This window comes from Crinia signifera, chromosome 1, assembly GCF_055691185.1.
Source record: "Crinia signifera chromosome 1, ASM5569118v1, whole genome shotgun sequence".
NCBI classification, from domain to species: domain Eukaryota; kingdom Metazoa; phylum Chordata; class Amphibia; order Anura; family Myobatrachidae; genus Crinia; species Crinia signifera.
This window is the reverse complement of record NC_139217.1, coordinates 191,679,337-191,705,339: the sequence shown is the minus strand read 5'-3', so window position 1 is coordinate 191,705,339 and position 26,003 is coordinate 191,679,337. Positions and strand designations below refer to the sequence as shown.

The 26,003-nt window shown below is 40.2% G+C and overlaps 1 protein-coding gene across 3 annotated transcripts in view; it reads right to left on the bottom strand.

Annotated features, from left to right (window-relative positions):
- UNC5C (unc-5 netrin receptor C) overlaps window positions 1-26,003 on the bottom strand; it is a 326,346-nt gene that overhangs the window by 111,906 nt on the left and 188,437 nt on the right. For all 3 annotated transcript variants that reach the window (XM_083179068.1, XM_083179070.1, XM_083179069.1), the window contains one exon: window positions 15,529-15,750. In XM_083179068.1, coding sequence (XP_083035194.1) covers window positions 15,529-15,750 — 222 coding nt within the window. The remainder of the gene's footprint in view (window positions 1-15,528; window positions 15,751-26,003) is intronic.

The window sequence follows — 26,003 nt, the reverse complement described above, 5'->3', positions numbered from 1 at the left end:
CACCCGTCATCCCAACACCCCCCCCCCCGTGGCGCCTTACAGCTGGTGAGCCCGTCATCCCAACAAACCCCCCCGTGGCACCTTACAGACGGTAAGCCCATCATCCCAACACCCAGCCCGTCATCCCAACCCCCCCACCTGCCCGTCATCCCAAACCCCCCCCTGTGCGTCAGCCGCACACGCGTGGGGGGATTGTGATGAGATGCGGCCGCAGCATGGAGCGGGTGAGCGGCCAAGGTGCCCTTCCCGCACTGGCCCTGTTCACCGTATAGCATTAATGGAGAAATACTGTATGCAAGTTAAACTATCAGCTAATTCATGGAAAGTGCAGATGAGTATACCCTTTGAATCTCATTGAATACTGAAGAATGCACCTTCAAGGTTAAGCAAAACATTTCTCTGAACACTTGGCAAGGTAGTATAATCGTCTGAGCTGTTGGTAATGTCAATATATAAAAGTGCTGGTCATTAAGATGTAACACAGAATAATTATAACTTATCTCTGAATTTTAAGGTCCAGGAAAGGCTGTAGCCGTTTTAATTATTTTGTACAGAAGATAATATTTACTGTTAGCACTGTGAAATGCTTCTGCCACATTTTTGAAGAAAATTAATTTTAAAGACCAAAATCAACAACCCACAGAGTGGAATAGAAGATTAGCTATATATCTAAAATTAAGCTGTGTTAGGATTCAGTCAGCTGCTTTCTAAATGTATTCTACAACAAACAATATTAACTGTATTTCATATTTAATTCTACAATGCCATGAGCATTTGCATTCTTTACACAATCAGTACAGTTGGTATCTAACTACAGTAGTTATTTTTTTCTTCACTGACCCAAACTACAATAATATAACTGCATGTACATAACAGCGAAGACATTTGATGTTATCATTAAAGTGGGTCGTGATCTCTCATGAACTATCATTATAATAAACTAATATGCTTAAAAGCAGCCTTTTAAGGCAGAGTAAAGGTTTATAGTCACTGTAAATCAGTATAAAAATAAAAGCATTTGTAAGTCTTTCAAATTAACGCATGCCTACTTCTAGATATCCGTAGGCTCCACAAAAATAGTTTGTGAGGGCCCCTATCTACCAAGTAAAGGTGAAAAATGTATATAGCATATATTACTTTACATAGTAAAATGGGTCCACTTCAGCTCTGGGCCCAAATTATTTATTTATAAACAGTTTCCCTCTCTCCCTCTCTCTCTCATTAGTCTACTAATCTTCCTCATTTCACCTAGCCCACATTACACTGTTACATTTTGGGAGGAAAAAGGAATGAGAGACAGATACATTTACATTGAATCATCATTCTATCTGCACAAAGTCCAGTTGCTGATCATCTGTTTTACATTACCTAATATAAGCTTACATATCCAATACAGTAAAACTCATTTACTAGTGTGTAAATGCTTTTTTGTGATATCATGTGCATCATTTACTGTAGTATACAAATGCATATACTTTTAGAAGTATGGGCTGAAATTGAACACAAACTATAATCATGCATACCAGACCAGAAAATAACTAGTTTGAACTATAATCGTTGGGTGCATGCTTTTTTTAAGTCTGAAAATGGATAAAAAATGGTCTGAATCATTCTGTGTTGGTTTTCAAAGCTGTCCACTCTACCGCAACATTGTTCAGACTGTAAATGAGGATTGCCTACGTACACAGTACTGTATCGAGTCACTTGAGTATCGAGGCATCTGCTGGGGTGCAAAATTCTGCAATAGTAGTATTAGTAGATTATTCAAAAGTAAACTAATCAGTAATCAAAGTTGAAATGAAAACTGAGCGCAAAAGCCAGGTTGAAGTCCAACCTGCTGCTGTTTTAAAGGGATACTTAACCCTTGTAAAATTAAAAACAAGACAAAAAATAAACAGCGCTTTTGGACTGAACCATAAAACAGATTTACTCCTTTAGACAAATTAAATCAGTTTTTATGGTTCAGTCCAAAAGCGCTGTTTATTTTTTGTCTTGTTTACTTATTTTTAAACGCATAATGGACAACAGGAGCACCTTTTAGAAAAAAAAGGAAAGCATTGGGAGTTTCTGTAGAATTTATGGCGGGAAACTATTTGCTTCTTTCCCTCATCAATGATAATAATATACGGCATCGGACATAGACCACCAATGGTTTTACATGATCTATGGTCGGTGGCCATCTCTAGCTCTTCCTGTCTTTGAAAAATAGCAATGCTGGAGCCAGAGGCTGCTTTCCATCATTTATCATTTTAATGGTGAGTAGCCGGCAAGTAAGTAAGGCATTGATTTAATCTTTACAGCATGCATTTTATCATGCTTTACTATTTACCACAGATATCATATCACGTACACCATGCTAAATACATGGAAAGGACACATTTTAGTGTGTAGCATTTTGCTTTCCCCAATATTTTGTATGCAATGTTTATATTGTGTGGTGTCACCAATTAAACTCAGTTATACATTTTTCAGTTGTGATATATTTGTGTGGGAGTGCTTTAAATGGTTCACACCAGCCCATTAGCTAGTTAATACCATTGTGTCGTAGCCACTAGAACTCACACTAACTTAAAAAGCTCAAATTAAAATACTTTTCAACACTTTGGCTGGTGTGATTTTCCTACTTAATAAAACACAAGAGAAAATAAAAAATAATAGGCTGAATAATAGCTGCCAGAGGTTTCAGTTTTGCATTAAAACTGTGGTGCCCATCTCACAAAGAAAATCTGTGCACTTTTTATATACGGTTCAGAGGATTTACATGCTCTCTCTAATGATCTGGGCTGTCAGCACTCAGTAATGCTTCCCAGTCTCCAGATTACTGCTCATGCAAAATTGAAGCACTTTTGAGGCAGTTAGAAGCTGAAGATGAATCTCAATATGCAAGCACAAGGTGTAATGGCTCTTCAGCTCTTGCTAGATGAGGGGTGGTGATCGTGGGAAAAAAAACCCCTAAAAAAACCTCCTCTGAACTGCAGCCATCTGTACATGATGTGCACTTACATGATCACAGAGAGAATATGAATAACTAATACTAAGAAAAGAAACTTTATGCAGCAGTTTACAATTATGTCACTAGCTTGACATTTTGATAGGTTGCGGGGCAAATCTGCAGATGTTTCCCCTGCAGGCTGTGTTCTCACCGCCTTGCATTCTGGAAAATGGAGCATGGTCTATTATTCACAGGGCCCTTATCAGTATCAATTGAACCTATGGGAGGTATGTAATGCTCCGCCGCTATTCTTGATGGGGGAAATAGTGGCGGGTCCCTATTCACTGCTGTCTTTACTGACAGCATTAAAGAGGGATCACAGCAGAAAGAGCCCGACTTTAGAAGCTGTCGGGTCTGTTCTGCCGAGAACACTGTGGATTGTCGCGATCCCGGACGCAGATCGACAATCCACAGCCGTTTACTCGGACACGCCCAATTTTCGCCGATCGGCAGGCAGGACATTGAATCCCACCTGCCGATTTGCTGCCGGCTTGCAGTCAGTATTCTACCGACCCCAATTCACTCGCCGTTTCCACCTCGCTGGTTCTTTTCAGCGAGGTATATACTGCGAGTGCGGCCGTCAAAATGGAGAGGCTCGCCACTATATGCAGCGGGCTCCCTGCATTTGGGTTAACCTCGCCGTCCTCTGACCTAAAGTCCATCTGGAGTGGACTACATGGTTTATAATCTCCAGATTATAATCTTGGGTGAGAACTCCAATTGAGTGCCGCTGCTTGCTTCATCCTTGTTCTATAAATATATATATATATATATTTTTTTTTTTATTGTGCTATATTGTGTTAAATATTAGCTAATTATGAATATATTGTGTTTATAATGGGTCTTATCACTGTTATTTTAATAAATTAATATGTTTATCCATCAACACAGTGCGCTTTTTTTTTAGTCTGCCAGCTTTTTCTGGGAGCAGCATATTATTATTAATTAATCATTAAGAGTATTTAATAAATGCTAGTATATTTTGAGATGATCATTAATCTTTAGCCTTCCTTTTGTTTGTTTTTTTGGTTTATTATGATTACTGTTATGTAATCATGCTACATGATGTTAGTGTCCGATACATATCGGTCTTTTTGCATAGAAGATGGAAAGACCAGCCTGAAACAATATCCTGACTTGCACCATGTGGTCTTAATATAGTGCTGGGAGTGAACACTACTGAAGTTAGATAGAAGGATTTAATAAAGACGAGTTATGGTGAAAATTTGTACCATAGCATGCTAAATTTAAAAAAAAAAAGATTTCCACATGGTCTACCTGCAAAACTTCATTTTTTACTCAAAAACTATATTTTTCAGTAATAATACACAGCTAAAAAGACTTTAATTATGTTCCGAGAATCCAATAGAAGTTGGCTGTCCAGAATGTCAATAGCTCAAAGTGCTAACAAAACTTAAGGGGGTATTCAGTTTTGGCCGATATTGCCGACAGTTGGAAATATTGGCCATAACAGAGGCATTTTTCAGCCAGGACTCACCTATGCCGATTAATTGCCGAAAATGGCTACGGAATTGCCAAGTCCGCAGCTATTTTCAACTATCAGCGGCTATTTTTGCCGATCCACTGACTTTCGGATTGTTGGAATCTATTCTCCTTTCTCAACCACAAATTGTCTCCTACTCAGCAGTGTAGCCGAGGCCTCCTCCTTGCACTATCTATGTCCATATTGTAATCCCCCTAATGGTTGTTACTATCCTTTTCTCACCCCAGATAGAGTAGTGTTACTAACACTAATGAAGGTGTGATTTTTAACTTTTTAATCCTTGGCTCTTTTTGCCTTTATTCTTCAGTAGCTGTATTTTCATTGTAACTTTATCAATTAAATAGTATTTTTTGTGCTTGGACATGTAGAGGCACAATTTAAATAAAGGATATAAAAAATATTTTTGTTCTTACAATGGACATTTTTACATCCTGCTAAACTGACAAAATAAACTCAATCCATCCACACCATCTTAATAAGCACTTCTGATCTCTTGGTGGAACCCAAGGCGCTTTTCTTTGATACTACCTCTGTTGCTCTGAAGCCCTGCACAAGAAATTGCTGAGCATTTTGATTATCATTGCCAACAGGGTTCCTGAGCAGTTGTGGAGAATTTGGTGAAGTATGGTGACTCTCTCTGTTGGCTGTGATAACATGGTTTTGCCCCAAAAACAAGTGTGGCGGATTCATTGCTTGCCATAAATCCATTTTGCACATCTGACATCTCTGTTGCATTTACAGTATGTCTAAATCCCATCTGGACCTCCTAACCCACTGGAACAACCTCCTTTGGTTGGAATAGATGACTAGATCGGGGAAGGTGTTTGGTGAAATGGGTGCATTATTTTGTGGATTTGGTGTTTGGCTTACTACAATTTTGCATACTGTATATTAATTTTGGGAAGTGTGAGTCTAAAAAAGCAGAGGCAATATAGGAAAATAGACAGAACCACTTAAAAAAGTGCAGTTAGTCGCTGCTCTTCCCTTTGTGTCTCCTGAGATATTAGCGCTTAGTTCTGTCACTCCCTATCTGACAAAGCTGAATAGTGAGTAACTCAGACAGGATGCTTCACTTTACATACATTCCTAAGGGACATATTTATTATTAAATATTTGTGGGATGTTCCCATAAAACTGCATAGTGTAATAAATATGCCCCTAAATATATTCTCTTTACCCTCTCACAACAATTTAGTATGCAATAAACTGTTTAGGTTTAAAAAAAAAAAACTGCATTTATCTCTATACATGACTCTACACTAGACGTCGGAGTATGACCGTTTTTGAATAAACATTGTCTTTAACAGTTTAAGAACAGCTGTATCCTTGTGTCAGTATACCTAATATTTTATCAAGTAGTAAATTAACCTAAAAAGCCCCAGAGACTTGAGTTGACTCCATCATTTTACCCAAGCTAGGTAGAAAGGATATGAGCTACGAATGACAGATGACAGCCCTTGTAGAGCAAAACATGAAAGATGCAACTTCTTCATATCTTTTGCTGAGTATTTTAATTAAGTGCGGATTCATAGCAAAATGAAAACATTTACCTCAAGTATTGGTCTAACATCTTACCTACATTATGATAAATTTCAGCATCTATTAACCCTCACTGAATTTCAAAAGCAAACTGTATATTCTTCATTGTATCCATATATTAATTTCATATGTATCACCTAAATATTTTTTTTTCTAGTTAGGTGAATCATTTTGACTTATTACTGCATAAACTATAAGTTGCCTTGAACAATTTTTGGGCTAAAGTACAATATACATTTGCTACTGGTAGAGAAAACCCACCATCTCATAGATGTCACTTAGTGGCATAGCAATGTCACTGCAGTCCAAGTGGTGGCATGAGGGAACCGGTGTAGTTGGGTGAAAAGACTGCTTCAAAAATGTCCACCACCTTGGAGGAGACTGATGATAGAGGTCCTACTGGACCTGGAGCATCTGCCAGGGAAGTGAAGTGTGTATAGCACTAAATGGAAGTGCAGGACATCGGACATGCTAGTGCGTCTGTGAGCACTAAACCCCTGGCAATGAGCATGTTACCTCTGGCAATGAGCATGAAACCAGTGGCAATGATTATGAAACCCCTGGCAATGAGCAAGAAGTCCCTGGCAAGATCATGAAAACATTGGCAACAATCAAGAAGCCCCTGGCAATAAGCATGTAACCCATTGAAAGAAGAACGAAGCCTGAAGAAACAAGCATGAAAGGCATGGTAATGAGCATGAAACAACTCCCAATGAATAAAAAGCCCCAGGCAATGAGCATGTATCCGCTGGCAACCAGCAAGGGGTTACATGCTAGGCAGCCCCGGTTACTTAGGATGCCGGCTGTCCTTATTCCAATGTCAGCATCCTGCTTTTTCAGAGATCCGGTGCCAGTCTTCCGAAGGAAGTCAGGATGCTGGCATCGGTATACGGAACACTGGCATCCTGACCGCAGAGATGCTGACTGCATCCCAATAGGATATTCTGATGAATAGAAACTTTAACATATTGCATATGTGCACATTTAGAACTTTTCCATTTAGCCTACATTTTTATGAATATGTTGCAATTTTAGCTACATCTCAGTTTGAAACCCAGCATTAATGAGTGCTAAAATGACAATGTTGGCGAAGAGAATAAGCAACATTTCTTAAACAGCAGCATATAAGTCTTAATCAAAGTAATAGGAGAGAGCTCTCCAGTCTAATTGTCTTCCAGCTTTTCAGTAGCCTTGTGTGATACCAATTACAAAAACAGTTTACTGATTTAGTTCCAGCACAGACTTTGAATACAGAACAGTTACAGTAAACACAATCTATAGTGGCCCTGACACCTCTGTACAAACAAACACATACATAGTCTGCCCAACACCAACATCTATTTCTCTGAACAATGACATTAATCATGATCCTAGGATAGGAATCAACCTTCCTGAAAAGTAAGAAAGCATTTAATAGGACATCAGCAAAACCTCTAGAAATCTGAACACATGCCATGTGATCCAGAATGTTAAATAAAGAATAAACACATCAAATGAATACACAAAACCAAAAGAGTAGAACCACCTAAGGTTGCGTCGACTATGTGGGTAATTGCTAGTATACATACGTGCAATTTCAGAATCCAAAATTATGAAAAATGAAAAAATATACAGAAGGACCTTATAGTGTAGTATGCGATTATTAGACTAAGGTCCTTCTGTATATTTTTTTCAACCTTAGGTGGTTCTACTCTTTTTGGTTTTCAGAATGTAAAATAGCTTGACCTAAAATCCAGAGCACTGTTTCTTCTAACATGAGCGATATAGAAGTGACTGTGTTAAAGATGTAACATACTATGGAAAAAATCTATCAGTTTGTGAATGTAACATACAGTATTGGTCAGTTTAAAGTGAACACTGCTCTAGAGCATGGGTGGACAGATTATTGCCCGCTGGCCAGACAAGATATGCCACCTGTAGTATTCAGGCCTCTGTCTAGGATTCCTTTGCTCTCCATGAGTGTAATAATTGATCCAACGAGGTGGGCACTGGGCAGACTGGAGATGGAGCAGCAGAGGACCAGCTTAACTAGTGTCACTTGTGGGGTAGATGGACAATGGAGAGGGCTGGGCCATTAGTTCTGAAGGCAAGTAAAGAAAGCTTATGGGTCTGCACTGGCAATATAAATACATGAGGCTGATAATATAAGAGCTATGATTAAGGGGACTCTGAGGTTGGCATATAAAGGGGCAGAACTGAGGGAGTCTGAGGCTGGCATATAAAAGGCATGACAGAAACGGCTATGTGTGGCATATTATAATAGTTTGGGGCATTATTATGTTGTACAGAATATAATCGATAGGGGCATTACGGTGTGGTGTATTATCATCTGGGAGCATTAGGGGGTATATTATAAATGGAGGGCATTATGGTTTTGGATTATCACTTTGGGCACTACTGTGTTGTATACTATGAATTGGAGAAACTGCTTCGAGGCAAATTATGAATTGGGGGCACCGTGGTGAGGCATATTATGGGGGAATTTACTAAAGGAAATTTGTAAAAAAAAATAGGTGTATTTGTATCCAGAAATACACTTATTTTTGACATTTACTATCCCGAAAATATGGCAATTCGTATTCGTATTGATGTGCTATCAATACGAATACGAATTGCCATATTTTCGGGATAGTAAATGTCAAAAATAACGGTATTTCAGGATACAAATACACCTATTTTTTACAAATTTCCTTTAGTAAATTTCCCCCAATGTATCTGATTGCAGTTGGTAAAATTTAAATCATACAAAATACATTTATTTCAGGATAATTTATTATTTTTTAGTGTTTTTTAGAATAAGGCTTATTCAGCAATGAACCATTACTTAATTGCAGGGAGAGAAAAAAAATGTAGTCCTTTTTATAATACAGCACTCCAGGAATAAAGTCGGTTCCCTGTTCTAGAGATACCAACAGCGCTGAAGCATACAGATATGCACTAAGCCATATCCAGCAAGATTGCTTTCACTATCTATTTTGCATAGACAGACACAATCTAATTGCGTCGGTCTGATTGGCTGCCATGCACATTTGAGCACAGTATGCAATCTATCCCAAATGATATATACTGTATACATTTAGATTTTTTAAGGACTCTTTTTATACAATACAAATATCATATAGTCATGACCAATGTTCCCTCTAATTTTACGAAGGCTCTGTGCGGCTAAAGATTTTGGCTGTGCAACTTTGGAATGAAATTTACATTTTTGTGCGTCGCTTATACATACCTGGAAAATGACATTCAGCATTTGTGTTAACTTTACTTCAAAATGATATTAAACATTTAAACATTCAAAATACAGCACACAATGTAGTTAATGGGTGAAACACACATTAATTAAGTCCACAACTGCAAAAAGGGACCACTGCTGCTTTGTGCGCTCAGTTGTAATGTCTGTGCGCACGCTCGTCAAAGTGTGTGCGCGCGCACGTGCGCACAGCTTAGAGGGAACACTGGTCATGACCTTTCAAATGCTAAAATAATGAAAAAAAGGCCATCAAAAAGGATAGTTAATATGTATATTAATAATATATATATGTAATAATAATACAATTTCCCAGAGTTCTATGTTTGCAATATTCCGAATATGTTTTTATGTTAAGCATAGTTGCTCAAATCAGTTTGGTAGACTACTAAATTAGGTGAGACTTTCAGGACTTCAATTGTCAGCAGGTGCATGGATCGTGAGGTAGGCATGGACATGCTACGGTGAAGCAAATTATCAAGTGGGCTGATGTAGACGTTAACTCAAGTCTGTTTGCAGAATGTTTCTGTATCTGGCAGGATTTTTCACCTTGCATGGTCCAAAATAACCATATAAAAATAGTTTATGTCTAATACTTCCCATTGGAAATTCAATGTGCAATTGCATAAGCATATATATATATATATATATATATATATATATATATATATATATATATATATATATATATATATATATATATATCATTAGTGAATGTGAATTTATGGATATAGAAAAGTTATGTCAACTGTTAAAATTGAGGCTTCCTTGTACTGTACACCAGGAATATATCCCAATTGCTTATTTTAGAATATGTAATTTAGCCAGGTTGCAATTATATTATATATCCACAAGTAAGGGGAAATTTACTAATGTGGGAGTTTTATTCCACATGGGATGTTGCTATGGGCAAGTTAAAATACATCATTTTAATTACAAAAGGAAAAATTGTTGTGCAGAATCTTTTTGTTTCTTGACCCACTTAGATGTAACGCTTTCCCTTATAATACATGCTGTAGCATTCTAAATGCATACTCTATTTGAAGTCTCTGTTCAGTTTTGTGAGGTTGACTGAAGGCCCAGGACCAAGGAACTGGATGGGGGGATGTGTCAAATACTCTAAAGAGCGCAGGTGGATTAGTTGGACAGAGCAACCAGTCAGATTCTACCTATCATTTTATAGAATTGGCTTCATAAATGAAAGCTAGAATCATATTGGTTGCTATAGATAACTTCTATACGCATTCTCTTTAAGAAGGTTTGATATATCTCCACCATAGCTTGGAGACAGAATGATGTAGATTTAAGATGTATCAGTTGGGTGCTGTGATCTCCAGGTCTTGGCCAGCTGCTGTTCATGAAACATTCATTTGGACCTTTCTAGTTGCTTGTCCAGGGCTGTCTTAACAACATTGTGGGCCCTGGGCAAAGCAATGCAATTGAGTCCCTACACACTTAGGAATACATTGAAAAATATAATGAGAAGTTACCCCTCCTAAAGTCCACAATCTCTCCACATCTGTGACTGGTTGTCAGCACTTTGGTGAATAGCTCCAGCCATCCACCAATTAGCACACTGACAGCCATTCCTCTCTGTCAGCAGGCTGGAAGGCTGGTAGATAATGCTGCACTATAATTGTTGGAAGCTCCAGCAATCCACCAATCAGCATGCTGACAGCCATTGACAGTTTGGCTGCAGGCTGAGAGCAAGTAGAAATTGCTGCACTCTGATAGATGTCTAGCTCCAGCCAACCACCAATCAGCATGCTGACAGCCATCCCTATCTGGCTGCATGTTGGGAGGAATGTAGAGAATGCTGACTGACTGGCCGCTCCCTCCAGCTGTGTGTAATTCACAATCAGAGAGGCCGGGAAGCATTCCCTACCGCCTTCCTAGAATCTCCCTGCTCCAGCCAACCACTGCCCGAAGGGATGCAGTTACAATCCCGGCGGTCGGGATCCCGGCGTTCAGAATCCCGACGCCGGAATCCCGACCGCCGAAATGCCGACACTTTCTCCCTCCGTGGGTGTCCACGACACCCCTGGAGGGAGAATAAATGAGTGTGCCAAGCGTAGCGAGGCACCGGGCCCGCTGCGTGACGAGCGCAGAGAACCCGCAGGGGGGGCGATCCACAGCCCCCCCTTGTCTGCATTTTGGCTGTCGGGATTCCGGCGTCGGGATGCTGAACGCCGGGATCCCGACTGCCGGGATTCAATACTGAATCCTGCCCGAAGGCCCCTAGAACGGTGCTCTAGACAGCTGCCCAGTGTACCCATGTGTAAACATTGCCCTGTGCTCACCCCTGTGGCAGATGTCTTGTACAGGAGCAAGCGTGGAAATGTGAACCTTTTATGGAAATTTTCATAGAAATCATTTGTTTATGATATAGGGGGTGGGGAACTTTTGGTTTTTCACTGCAATCCTCCACATTGCCTTTGAAACAGCTACTTTGTGTTTTAATCACTAATTTAAGTATTGATGGAGGGATTGTGAGTACCTGTTGTCTCCCCTGTGGTACGCCTATGCAGCACGTGGTACACAGAAGTGTATAATTCATTGTAACAGCACAGCTGGTGGTAAGATAAATTGGATTGCTGGCATATGCAAAAAGAGGTTACAATTAAGTAGCAAAGCTATGTATCCTCTACATTTTTTTAATTGTCTAACAGTGAACTTGAGTTGCTATTGTATATAAAATAAAATACAATCTTTTATATTTGGTTAACTAGTCAAATGCATAAAATTAAATAAATGATGCTTTTGCTAAAATTTCAGATGAAGCGACATTACTGGCTTACATCTGGGTGGCTCCACAACAGGCCTTTGGTTTTTCCTTTGAAGGTATCATGTGTACAGTCACCTAGCGTGCACAGTGATGTTGAAAAAATGATCTAAGGCTTGAGCCGAGTCTGGCGGGTGACAGCATTAGCTACAGGCTGCTGTGAAGAGCTTAAGAAAAAAAGTAAACAGAGAATTAAGGTATTGTTTTGTTTCTGTAGATATATTTTTGATTAAAGAAAATGAATTGTGTTAATGATGCCTGGTAGCCTACTGCTAAGACAGCAAACCAAAGACAGTGAGGCGGTAGTTAGTGTACATTGGTTGGGAAGGTAAAAAGAGCACAATACCATTGTCTCAACCCTTTCCAAAATTCTATCTAAACTAATCCGAAGAACTGAAACATGATACCCCATTGCGACACCTGATAATGTAACCTCAGTTATGTATTATATACTCTGTTGTAGCCCAGCATTTCACACGGTTGTCCATGACCTCCTCAATAAATGGAGGTTAGGACATGCAGGGCAGCTGATACCCATTGCAGAAGTGGAAGCAGTGAGGAGCATTGAGAGTCATAGATGGAGGTATCTGACCGACAGTGTGATTTTATAATAAGATAGAAAGAAATAGAGATATGTAAGTAATCTTTGGCTCAGAATTCATCGGATTGGAAAGTATGTGTGATCATGGTCATGGTCACTATGGTGTCAAACTGGTTGTGTTGTCAGAATGCAAAATAGTATGAGTAGCATTGGTTTTGTAATTATGGTTTCTCTATGTAAACCAATCTCCTAGTACGCTTAATTGGTTATGGGAAATCACTATTTCATTTCTTCGCATCTTTTTACTTTCCGTCATATTTTTGTCATCAGGCTGCACCGCACAACTAACTATCAATTATCCTTACACATTTAACTGATGTTTTCAAGAGAAAATAAATACAGTTTTATTTTAAGCACAATGTCTTTTTTTTAGGTTGGAAAATGTGAATGGGTTTATGAATGCCAATACTGTACATTGCAGCAAAACTGTTTTTTTTTGCGTTGTGATTGGTAAGTGTCATGTATCATTTTACCCAGAATCCACTCATGACCTAGCTTTACAAGACATCAAGGTAAAAGTTAAATCTGAAGAGCCTTGACTGAAATTCAAACAAAGCCCAGTGACCTGCTTCAGAGGAGACATTGGTTCACTCATCATTGTCAGCAATGCGTGACCTTGCAAAAGGATCTTTGTGTCCATAAAATAGCAAATGCAGCAAGTTAAGGACACTGTTTGTAAAAACATTATTGTGCATTTTTACAATAGGTGTTAATATTGGAAATGCTACAGAGATACTTATAAATATATCGTAAGTACTGTAGCAGCATTTTGCTGTTAATATAAGCAACACCAGCCATTTCTCTAAAGAAAGCAGTTCTTACTAGGTTAGAGAACATATAGTCATGCATAAATATTTATAGATACCACATTCCAGAAGGACTTTTTAATTACAAGATACATATTAATTTGCAATAATTTAAGCCTAATGTGAGTGCAAGACAGTCCATATGCATTATACAAGGTGTATACTAATGAATGTAATACACTGTTAGAGCTGTATCAGGTTGGGTGCATTACAGCTGTCAAACATATGGTACATTCTTAATGCTAATAGCAGCAGGAGCTAAGGGAGCACCTATGGGGCCCAGAGCTATAGGAACCCACTTCCAGGAACCTTCCATCCCTGTACATTGCTTAGTTTAGTAAACACTCAGCATCCCTGTATTCAATATATAAATATACAAAATCATTGGGAATATTATGTATACTGCCCATACAGTCACTTTCTACTAGCCTTGCTATAATCAAGTACAGTAATATGCCCAATTGACTTGGCCCTTAGATGACAGCACAGGAGAGGACTCCATGGAATGTCACTAACATATGTTAAAGTCATGAACTATCATGAGCCAGCAACCTTCGTTATTAATGGTCTGAATATAAAATGTGGCAATACAATTCGATACCTGGCATTGTACTCTTTCTTCTGCAACCCATCACCACAGTTCTCTTATTCTCTCTCTTCCCCAACCTCCCTGTTGTCATTCCTTCTCTTACCCCACCATATTCTGTCTGTCTCTGCACATCCACATTCCATTCCCTTATGCTTTCTTTCTATAAGCCCATTCTCTCTCTTACTCTCTTCTCTGTCCCTCCAATTTATACCTTGTATATAAGGATATATGCACACATATAAGTATATAATTTGTTTATGGCTGGAATTGCAATTTGTTTCCCTCCCTGGATCTCCCTCCTCCTATCCTATCCCTTATCTGGCTCCCCCACCACCACCAACACCACCTCCTTCTTATCCTCTCTTTTCCTGTGTTCCTCCTTCCCCATCTATGTTTCCATCTCTTCCTCTGTCTTTTAGCTCCCCCCATCTCTGTCTCTCTCTGTACAATGTGAAAACAGCATGCAAAATGACAGATTGATGTGTTATTGTCAATTCGGTATGAAATGCCGGCGGTCGAAATCCCAACGGTCGAAGTACCGATGCCGGAATCCCGATCGCCAAAATGCAGACAAGGGGGGGCTGTGGATCGCCCCCCCCCTGCGGGTTCTCTGCGCTCGTCACGCAGCAGCCCTGGTGCCTCGCTACGCTCAGCACACTATTTTATTCTCCCTCTATGGGTGTCGTGGACACCCATAGAGGGACAAAGTGCCAGCATTGTGGCGGTCGGGATTCCGGCGTTGGTATTTCGTTCGTTGGGATTTCGACCGCCGGCATATTGACTGCATCCTGTTATTGTAGCGATCTCATCAGTGTAAATCAATAAAGGTAAAAAACACACATACACACACATAGTAAGACCACGGAGCACAGAACAGCGCATGACCTGCTGTAGGTCTTCTACATTTAGATTAAACAGAAATGTTGAAGGCTGCTCACATGTGTTATTTATATGGTGCTTAGTTATACAATGACCCCCTACTTAAACTTCCTTATTATAATAATACAGTATGTCATAAAGTAACTGTAATATTGAGGGCTATCATATTCTCATATATAAAGTGTTAAAATGACACAAGCAATTGCTTCTATATATATTGCTGTAAAAGGTGCTATAAATACCCTGTTAGATGTCCAGTTGTCTTTGTATTTTGCTCAGGATTGAACCTCAGAAACCAGTAATCAAAATAAAGGTAATGGGGGAAATGTACTAAGATGGGAGTCCTAGTTCATAAGGGATGTTGATATAGGCAACCAATCAGATCCTCTCTATTATCTTCTAGAGGGTGCTAAAAAAATAAGAAGTAGATTCTTATTGGTTGCCCATAGCAACATCCCATGTGAAATAGAACCCTCAACTTAGTACATTTCCCCCATACACTGTTTCATCTGATCCAATTCTCAAAGTTATCATTATTATTATTATTAGGGTGGCCTGTATACACAGGAAAAACATGCATGCTATGTACCTGAGGTCTCATCTACTCTTTCATCCACCATATGGTCTTTCTGATGAACCCATTCACTGTTGCACTTGAAGTAGATCTGTGTTGCAGGGCTGGCTTTGCAGTACAGGTTTACAGGTTTGTTCTTCACGATGTAAGCTTCTTCAGGCTCAATGAGAAAATGAGGCAATGGTTCCGGGGGATCTGATGGAAATGTCTCCGGGAGTTCATGAAAGAAATCATCGTCTGCAATATACAAATATATTGTCTAATTATTATTGAAGTATTTGAAGAACACTAGGGCTCATGTACATTAATTGACAAAATAAGTGTAATGCACTCTAACAAAGAGATAAAAGAAAAACAGCACATTTCTCATATACATTATGCAGAGGTGTACACATCTAGATATGCATAAGCCATTGCATCGACAGTACACGCACCTGGCTTGAGATACAAAGTAATTATCACTGTTTCTGTAAACATCCCTTTGCCATAATCAGTCTATGTTGCAATGTCTTTCCCTTTCTCAGTTCCGTATCTCCAGTAAAGGATGATTCCGGGCCCAGGGAGCAAGTTTATCTTAGTCGCCATGGGGCAAGTTGGAGTTCGGTACCCCCCCCCCCCCCAAAAAAATATGTCAGTAATATCTCAGAGTCCAGCAGCATTGCTTGCTGCAGCATAGACTGAGTGGAGCCAGGCAGGAGCTGTCCTGTCCCCAATTTCAGATGTAAGCAGGACTACTTGTATAGAGCCAATTAAATACAGGTGCACCAAACAGGTGCTGCTTACATGCCGGTTCCCCTTCAGAGCTTTGAGCCAGAGGCTGTAGCCTTCATCTCCTATATGCAGAGATTACACAGGCATATATGGGTGAACCCGCTTTCTGGGCATATGAAGGGCAAATTCACACATTATATGCTATATCCCTGCTCCAGGCTCTGTGTACTGTATTTACTGCAATACATTAACATAACTGTACATAGGAATTTGATGCTACTAGAAGAGAACCACAGTATTCATTTCATGCACTCCCATTTCAGCATGACGCACATAGTAAATAGGCATCCTAACAATCGGAGGGGGGGGGGGGGGGGCACATATAAGTATCATTGACCGCAATACACTTCTTGTTAAATGGGGCAAAAGTTCTCCTTGTCAGGACAGAACTCTAGAACCTGAACTTTTCCACATACACATGACGGTGGCATCATGCGTAATGTAATCATATTACATGAGGGGTTTTTTTTTAACTATCACTAGGAGGGAGATGTATTAAGCCTTGGAGAATGATGAAATATGTATTAATCAGCTTCTACAGTCTTGGCTGGGACTTTATTTCTCTGTACATTATCCCTTTCCAAGGTTAAGCACATCTGCATAAGCAAAAATAATGTATACAGTATGATCTCTTTCCTGAATATGTTTAATATATAGTTGATCAGAATTATATTATTCAGATTATGTACAAATTGTTCACTAAAAAGATTGTGTATATAACTAACATTTAACCACTGTGTGCCACTCAACACTTCACATTGTGCTCTCCTTGTTACAGTCTCATGTACAAAAAGCTTCCTTTAAAACAGCAAAGAAAAAAATACTTCCAATCAAACACGCTTGAAAGGTAAAAGGTTTTGTAAATCATTACAATTAATGTGATGCTTCTCTGGGGAGAGAGAGAATATATTGCTAATAATTACATTTATAGATTTTGTTTTGTGACCTGGCTGCATTTACCACTTAGCAGGTAACACATTCCACTGATGCAAAACGTGCAATAGATATATCATCATTTTATTTACATTCATGTTATACTCTAGCCTAGCTGGATGCCTAATTTCCTATTGGACCCTATCTTTGGATATCTATTTAGTATTTTGTATGAAAAAGGAGAAACACAATATATAATAAAAATTTGAATAAATTGAGAGCATTTATGTCTATATGTATTTGTGCCATTTATATGAAGACCTTTTTTAGCCATTAGGTTGCTAACCAGTTCTAATGTTCTGAATACTATATCCAATCATGTGGGGCAAGAACACGTCCTATTTTTAATAATGGGTTGCTATTTGTATACTATTTTTGGCACCTGAGTGACACACCTCTGATTGAGCAGCTTACCAACAAATGTATTTGTATACTATACCTTTAGTTGAAAGGGGAAGGAGGTTGGTCATGAAAACTTTGGTGCATGACTGCAATATCAAGATACTGTAGCCTTGATTCTGCTGCTGCACAAGAGAGAGAGAGCTAGAGGTGTCACTATCTGGCCCTAACAGGGGGGTTAAGGTCCTCTGCTGTATACAGTAGGTAGTGGGCAGAGCAGTGAGTCAGAACACTTAACAGCAATCAAGTGTTATTCATCATGAGTTAATATGCATATAATATTGTAAGCTTGTGAGCAGGGCCCTCATACCTTTGAATGTTTGTAAATACCCAGTTTGTTGTATCACTGTCTCCTTTGTAAAGTGCAATGGAATATGCTGCACTATGTGCAGTATTCAATGAGAAAAATTCGCCCTGTTTTATGGCGAATTTGTGCTTTTTTCGCCTTGGACGGAGCATTTTGCTCTCCAAAAGCGAGCAACCCTATTCAATGTGAAATATTCGCCGTCTTTCTAAGTGATTTTCGCTGTCTCTCTCTCCGTGTAGCAATTCTCCATCTTTTCATGGAGAGCTGGAATGTGAACTTTTAAACTGAAAGGTTTTTTTTTTTAATTTTGGTGTAAAAAAATCAGGATTTTTTTTCTGTGAAGGGTCATGTTATTTTTATTCATGTGCTTATAGCACATGAATATATATTTAATTTAAAAAAAAAAATTAAATTTTTTTTTTTTACACAGAGCAGCCAGCAGGGGGCCGGAGCTCTCGAGCCGCTCATTAGATATTCATATATTCACTGCATCCGATCATTACATATGCATGATCGGGTGCAGTGAATACTGGGTCCCCCGCTGGCTATAGGGGGGGCAGCTTGTGCTGCCTGGGTCCCGGGGAGCCCACCTCCCCTCCACATATGTTCTGGGGCAGCCAGGGAGACTTTAATCTCCCTGGCTGCCACCGTCCCATGGCTCCCTGCCAGCTCCCTGCCGAGGACGCTCATCCGCTGCAGGGGTTAAGACTCGCCGCGAGTGGCGGCGAGTCTTAACCACATTGAATAGAGGGAGCAGGAGTGGCAGCGAGCCCTCCGGAACAGGGCGAATGCATGGCGAGAGAAAAAATCTCTCACCATGCACGGCAAATTGTTTTCATTGAATACTGCCCTATATAAGAAACTGTTAATTAATAAATAAATAAATAATATATAGCTCTTCATATTCATGATGGTTATACCAAAAATAATTAACAATACTATTAATAATAATTCTTATTATGTAGCTCAACCTCTATTTTATATTAATTTCAGCTGCTTCCAAGTACAACCTTCGGAGTGTATGACAAAACTGCTTTTTAAAAGCAAAGATAATTAGATATATTTAACACAACATCAATACCTAAATGACAGTTATTTTCTCCACTAAAAGACTACAAACTATTACAACCATAATAATGTAACTGTCCTTGATTTTTTATCTCCTTCAATAAGTGATTTTACCGAAATAATGGTTACAGCTCAAAGCTAGCATTCTCCTTTTCCTTTAATAATGTCAGGGTATAATTAATTTAAAACAATTCTAAGCATGTAGTTTAGTATTTTTCAAACAATTCAGTACCATTATCATACTATATCATGCATTTATTTATGTAACAAACCATACAACTATATTGCTATACAAGTATTGTATGTAGAAATGTCAGATTTGAACAGTTTTTAAAATCTATTTACTGCTCCTTCTATTTTTTGTCTTGACAGTAAAACTACTGTTATTCTCTATGTAGAGGGGCTTTCTCTAGCCTCTCTGATGTGCTACCCTTTTCTCACATCCTGGAGACAATCCCCCCCCCCCCCCCCGCCATTGGACATAGTACCTGTGGCCACAGTAAGTGGTGGCACAATGGAACAAATATAGTTCTTTTCATAATTTTCATTTAAAAAATTGTCACATATGGGTAAATTTAATTATCTCAATTAGCCACAGCCATTTTAGCGATAAAAACATTTTTTTCCAAACGTTTTATTGGAGAACAGAATAAAAGGCAGTTATTACCTATAATCATTACAGTAAACATATGTCAACTGCAGACAGAGAGCAGCTCAACCCCCACATACATATAAAACTAAGTACACCTGTCTTAGTTAAAAAAAAAACAAAAAAAAAACTATCCAACCAAAGCGATTATTGACAGGTATAAGTTGAAAATAAAATGACATACTGTAATTGCCTGTGTGCTCAAATGACTCTAAATCAGTTCTGCCAAGTGATAGAGCAGGATGTCCAAGCCATTTCAGAGGCATTGAGTGGTATGTTTTTCTGGGGCAGGACATATCTACCAGGGCAGGTTTTTCCTGCCCCAGAAATAGGGACCACGGACAGGGCAGACCACTCCCCCCCTCCACATCTCTCCTGTCGCTCCTCCCCCACCGGTGATCGTACGCCGAAGTTTCCCTGTCGCCCCCCCCCGCCACCATTCACAGCAGTGACCAAGCGGCAGGTTCGAGGATGTTAGGGGGACTCAAACACCTGAACTCCTGAGCAGCCCCGAACTTTCCCGAGCAGGGCCTGCTGCTGGTGCATGCTCAATGCAGCGAATGGTGGCGGGGGCAGGGGAAGGGGAGCTATTGCGTACAATCACTGGAGCGGAGGGGCAGGAGGGGAGGGGAAGCGACCACTGGGGGGGGGCGTGCCCTGAGAGGTTTTGCGCCAGTGGTGCACAGCTGCAGGCACCACTGGTGCACACCTGCATATTGGTGGTATGCCTGAAACTTTTCCGGGACAGCCTGCTGCGGCAGCACAGCTGAGCCCGGAAAATTTCCAGGCATACCACTGAAAAGGTTAAGGCCCATACACAGTGTGTACGGGCCAGCGATGAGCACTGATGCGTGCTCCCTCATCTGCTGGTATTACCAGAAAATGACTGAGCGACGGGATGGACGGCTTTCCAGCAGTGTCCTGCTATGGAAAGTCATCCACTGCTATGGAAAGTCATCCACTGCTTTTCCAGCAGTGTCCTGCTATGGAAAGTCATCCAACCCCAACCCCCCCCTAGAAAAAATGCTCAGAAGGGCGAAAATTGCTCAATGTGTATGGACTGAGCAAATTTCAGACCATGAAATGATTGTCCCCATTATTGTTGTCCATACACACTGGGCAAAATTGGCCAGTGTGAATGGACCTTAAGGATCATATCAGCGTTCTAAAGTCTTTATGCTGTGACATCATTTGACATTAAGGGGGGTATTCAATGTGAGGGTCAAGGCAGTCGAGCTTGCTCGACCGATGTGACCCAGTCCCGTTCTCGGTCAGCTACACGAGAACACGCAGGCGGGATTCAATGTCCCGCCTGCCGGGGAGTGAAAAGGGGGCGTGGCCGCGACTTGCGGCCGGGAAGAGGCGAGCTGCAGCCGGCAGCTCGTCACTTCCCGGCTGTTCTCGGCAGAACGAGACCGACAGCTAGTGATGTTGGGCTCGTTCTGCCAGGATACCCTACTTAATGCTGTCGGAGAAGACAGCATTGAATAGGGCCCGGCGGGCATCTCCCCGACGGGAGGTGCTCGCCGGAGATTGAATATCCCCCTTAAAAGAAGCATGCAATTAAAAGTTCACACAGTAAAAAATGTAATTCCCTTCCATAACTCACATTATGCTCATACCTTCTATATCATCATTTATTACCTGTTTCCTACAACACAAGAAGCATCATTTCATGTCTCAATAAAATTAATTTGATTTCTCTTTCAAACAGCAAGAGTAAATAACTGCCAGTTTTGGATAGTAAAATATAGTATCCATTACACCTTCAAAATGGAATTTAGTGAGTGATACTTCAACTTGAAGTTGAAATGAATGGTTGCAAACCTAATTTTATATGCCTGCTTATCTCTCTGGAAGATTAAGATGCATGGCAGCCTGCGGTTTAGTTAAAGGTGAGCTACACGTATACTTTGATTCACATTAAGAATTAAAAAATGCCCAAGCATTACCTTGTGAAATTAGTATGAGCAGGTGCTGCTGGTGTTATAACAACGGATCACCTTTTATCTTTCCGCTTATTAGCTACCGAGTCTGTGGTGAATGAGGTCTGAGGCTAGATTAGCTATGGAGAAAGCATTCTACTCTAGGGATTTCTGCTTTTAAAAGTCATCAATATATGTAATGGTTGCAAAATAACCTTTGTCAAATACAAAGGCAGAGAAGGAAAAATGGTGCGCTTACTATAAGGATCTGTACAATGATGTGGTTGTACAAATAGCAAAAATAAGCAAGAAATGAATGAATATTTAGAAAAATTTATTAACAATGGTAACAAAAAATTGTCTCGTGACCAATCAGATATTCTATTGCTGTAATAAAAAAAAATCAGCTTTTTCATGCATATAATATGAATATACCAGTTTCCATAAATGTCACCCAAAATGATTACAATGGTGTACACTACTGTTTTCATTGGCATAATGCTCCCTGGATGTTGCCACCATACTGTGAACGCCTGAACCCTTTAATCTCAATTAGAGACAATTATTTTTTTGACTAATAAAAATAGCCTGAATAAATAAAATCACAGTTGCCACTTGCCTACTATTCCTCCAGGTGCGGGCCAGCCTGGACAACAAATGGGTGCATGGGCAGCAGGCAGATACGCGTGACTTTCCCCCCGCTATACAGTGTAAAAAAAAACGGCATTGTATAGCGGGGCGGGGCTCCGCTGACACCATTCAGCAAAAATGTCATCATTGGATCCCCTTTAGTCCGAACACTTGTGCTCGTATGTGGGTAGCCTAGGTGGGGGGATGTTGGGGGTATGTGGGAATGCGGGAGGCTTTCCAGGAGCATGGGAGGGATTCCTGACTTTTGGGAGCCTACCGGCCATTCCGGCAGGGTAGGCAAGTATGTGATGTAAATGGTTTAATGCAGATATGTAAGTCATACGCACATCATGTTCATCTTAATCCTACTTCAACAAGAATCCTTGATTGCAATTAAGCTGGGTTATAACATGGTAATATTTGGACATTGTGACTATTTTGTATCTGTAACAATGCACATTTCGTTAATTCAAAGGTGGAAGGTCTGTAGGTAAATTATATATTGCTACTGTATATAAGCTACTGATGTAACATTTACTTTTATAAACAGTGCATGTACAAGAGATAAAGTGGACAGAGATAAAGTTCCACCCAACCAGCTCCTGTCATTTTTCAAACATATGTAACAGGGCAGTTAGGAGCTGGTACTTTAACTCCATCCACTTTATTTCTCTCCAAGGCTCTTGCATTTAGATTTTAGTGGCACATTACCCAGTAACTTACAGAACACAAACTTTAAAAGGAGACCATGGCACATGGTTTTTGGCGTGACCCAGGAGTCACTGAGCGGCTGCAAGGATTTTTGCATCTCCGGGTGGGTGCCAAGGTTATGCACATGCCCCTAGCTGGAGAATACTGTCTGCCATGTGTCGGACACTCTCAGCGTTTCCATGGGCGCACACCATTTTTGGCATGCCCCTGCCTGTCAGCCATGCTGTGAGCACCTTGGCAGCAGCAAAATTTACCAAAGCCTCTTGCAGCCGGGCCCTGCGCATGTGCATTGTACCATGCATCATGGGGGATGTTGTCTTTTGCCCTTATGCAGCTCAAGCTGTAGTTTTGCAAGGATTCAGAACTGTACTTGTCAGCATCCGGGGGGTGCCCACAGCACAGGGCAAGGTCACCCCGAATGCTGGATCTTTCCCATGCTGCAAGTCCTCACATAGCAGGAGTAGCATCCTTAGTTGCGTAGCCCCTCCCCCAGATCATGGGCTGCGGTCACTTTTTTTTGCAATTAGATCGCGGTTTAAGAGGTTGCGCATGCATGATGCATTAAGCCTCTGTGCATGCACAGTCTATCAATAATCGCCCTGCCTGTGAATTAACAGCTGTGCGATCAGGTCTGAATTAGGCTCTTAGGCTGTGTTTCATGTGTCTAATTTAAAAGGGAAAAGGAAATACATTTACTTTTTAAGAAACCAGCAGGGGAGAGTCTTACATCCATGCTTCAAATAACGTTTCATGTTCCGTATTAAAACGCGAAAACAGAAATACAAAATTGGCAGCTTATAAAGATGCTACTGTAATTTGGTCTCTAATGGTTTCAAGGTCTCTCTATCAGTGTTGCCCTCGGCATGTTAGCAAAGATACCAATATTATTCTGCTAAACCTACAAGGAAATGAGGCTAAATGTTACCATTGAGTTTTCTTCTTCTGTCTGGCAGTGACCCAACTCATATATGCCTCTAAAACCGTTGCAATAAAAGGATTTATTCAAAACATCCATATACCAGCTTCCATTAGCGGTCATAACGCATGACAGTGGGTCAGAGAATGATCAATCCTCCAGGACTAGTGTTTTCCTTACAATATAGAAAGAGACGTTCCCTCTCGACCACACATTAGCCCGGAAGCTGTGGCACAAACCTCACCCAGCTGACACTCCTAATAACTAATTAAAGAAGGACATGTAATGGTGCAAAAATAGGGCATGTTCAATACCAGATATCGTCTAATAGACCATTCTGCACACATTACAGACACTGTGATTTATTCACAGGCTGAGAGTCCAAGATGAACACACAAATATTGACATGCCTTTCGAGTCCCACAAGCCAAGTTACTAAATAAAGAAACTCTCTTTGGAATCTGAAAAGAGGTGTTTGTTCTGTGTGTGGAGATGAATATCTACAGTGTTCTTATTCTATAGAGGGATTTTATATAGTAGTGATTTTATTATCCCTCCTCCGTGGTAGGCAGTTCATTAAAGGTTTAAGACACTGGCAACTACAGTAGCTGTATGATACTAAAGGGAATAATCGGAGACAGAGTGAGTACTGTACATTATATAAAGTACAGTGGCTGAAATATATTTCACTGTCATTTTTCAAGGAAAATGCAGAAATGTTAATAATTATCTTTAAAAGACTATGGTAACATTGATTTTGATAGTCATTACAATGATCCTTGTTACGACTATTGGTCCTAAGGGCATCATCAATTAGACACAGGGTTTCCCGCACTGGGAAAGCTCTGGGTTTAAAGCCTATTGATATTCAATAATTCTGTATTTTCCCCACATGGTATAGCCCACAGTAACCTGCAGATTTTAAATGCTGGAATATATGGGGTAAATTTACTAGGGTGGGAGTTCTATTGAAGATGGGATGTTGCCCATAGGAATCCAATCAGATTTCACTTCTTATTTATTTAGCATCTTCTAGAAGATAATAGAACATCGCATCTTCAATAGAACTACCATCTTAGTAAATATACCCTTATGGGTTTCCTGCATGCAGCAGCATGTGCTGGGTCGAGAAGAGCTGCTGCAGCTTTTGCTTCCACCTAATGGAAGGGGGAAGAGGGCAGTGTTGGACCTGACCCACAGGGACAACACCCAGAGGGCTCACCTCCAACTATAGGGATCAGGTTCCAGACTTTGTACATGAATTATACATTGTACATATGTTACATTATACTGCACAGGGCGGTGAGGCTGATTGCAGGGCTGAGAATTTGCAGCCCTGGTTGATTATCGGAGGACCGTGCATGCGTACACTCCATAGTGCGCATGCATGAGCTCTCCATGCAGCCACAACCAGCGATGGGCGGCCTGTGAACGCAGGACATGCCCCGGTAGATTAATACCTGAGTAGATTAATACCTGGGAATGAAATTCAATAGAATGAGAGATTCAGAAAGTGGAGACTTTTTAAAGCGGCAATTATATACACTGCAAAACCAGCTTGAGTTTCCAGGGGGCTAACTGATCGCAGCACTGTAAAAAGTGGCAGCCCTGCAATTGGGTCTAATGTGTTGTGGTCTAATTTTCTTAAAAATTAAAATGCCAATGTTTTCTGTAATAAAAACTTGCTTAATACAATGCAGTAAAGCCATGAAATGACCTCCTCATTCTTGGATCCTGAGCTGTCACACAGTGCTTATTTTGCAAATGTAGAAATCTCTGCAGAAGGGACTTACTTCTAAAAGTATTTGAAAAGTTACTTTTGGATGCAGTTATTATACCTTACATACAATACCCCAGGGTTACTTAACGTGCCCACATAGATTTTTTATGATACGCTGTATGATTCAGTACAGGCAAACTACATAAACATGTTTTCCCCACAAGACGCCGTTCAATCTATAGAAAATGTAAAATAAATATATACTGAACAAATACCAGCAAACGTCACATGAATAGCATCTCTGTTAGACTATGGTGTACCCTAAGCAGTTAAATTCATAATTGCTCTGGGAGAGAGCAGCCAGGTAGACACAACAGGCAGGGTTTGGGTCATGTACGGTAGTTGAGGCGGTACTGGGTGTGTGTGATATCTGTGCTAGCATCTTCTTGGCCACACCTCCA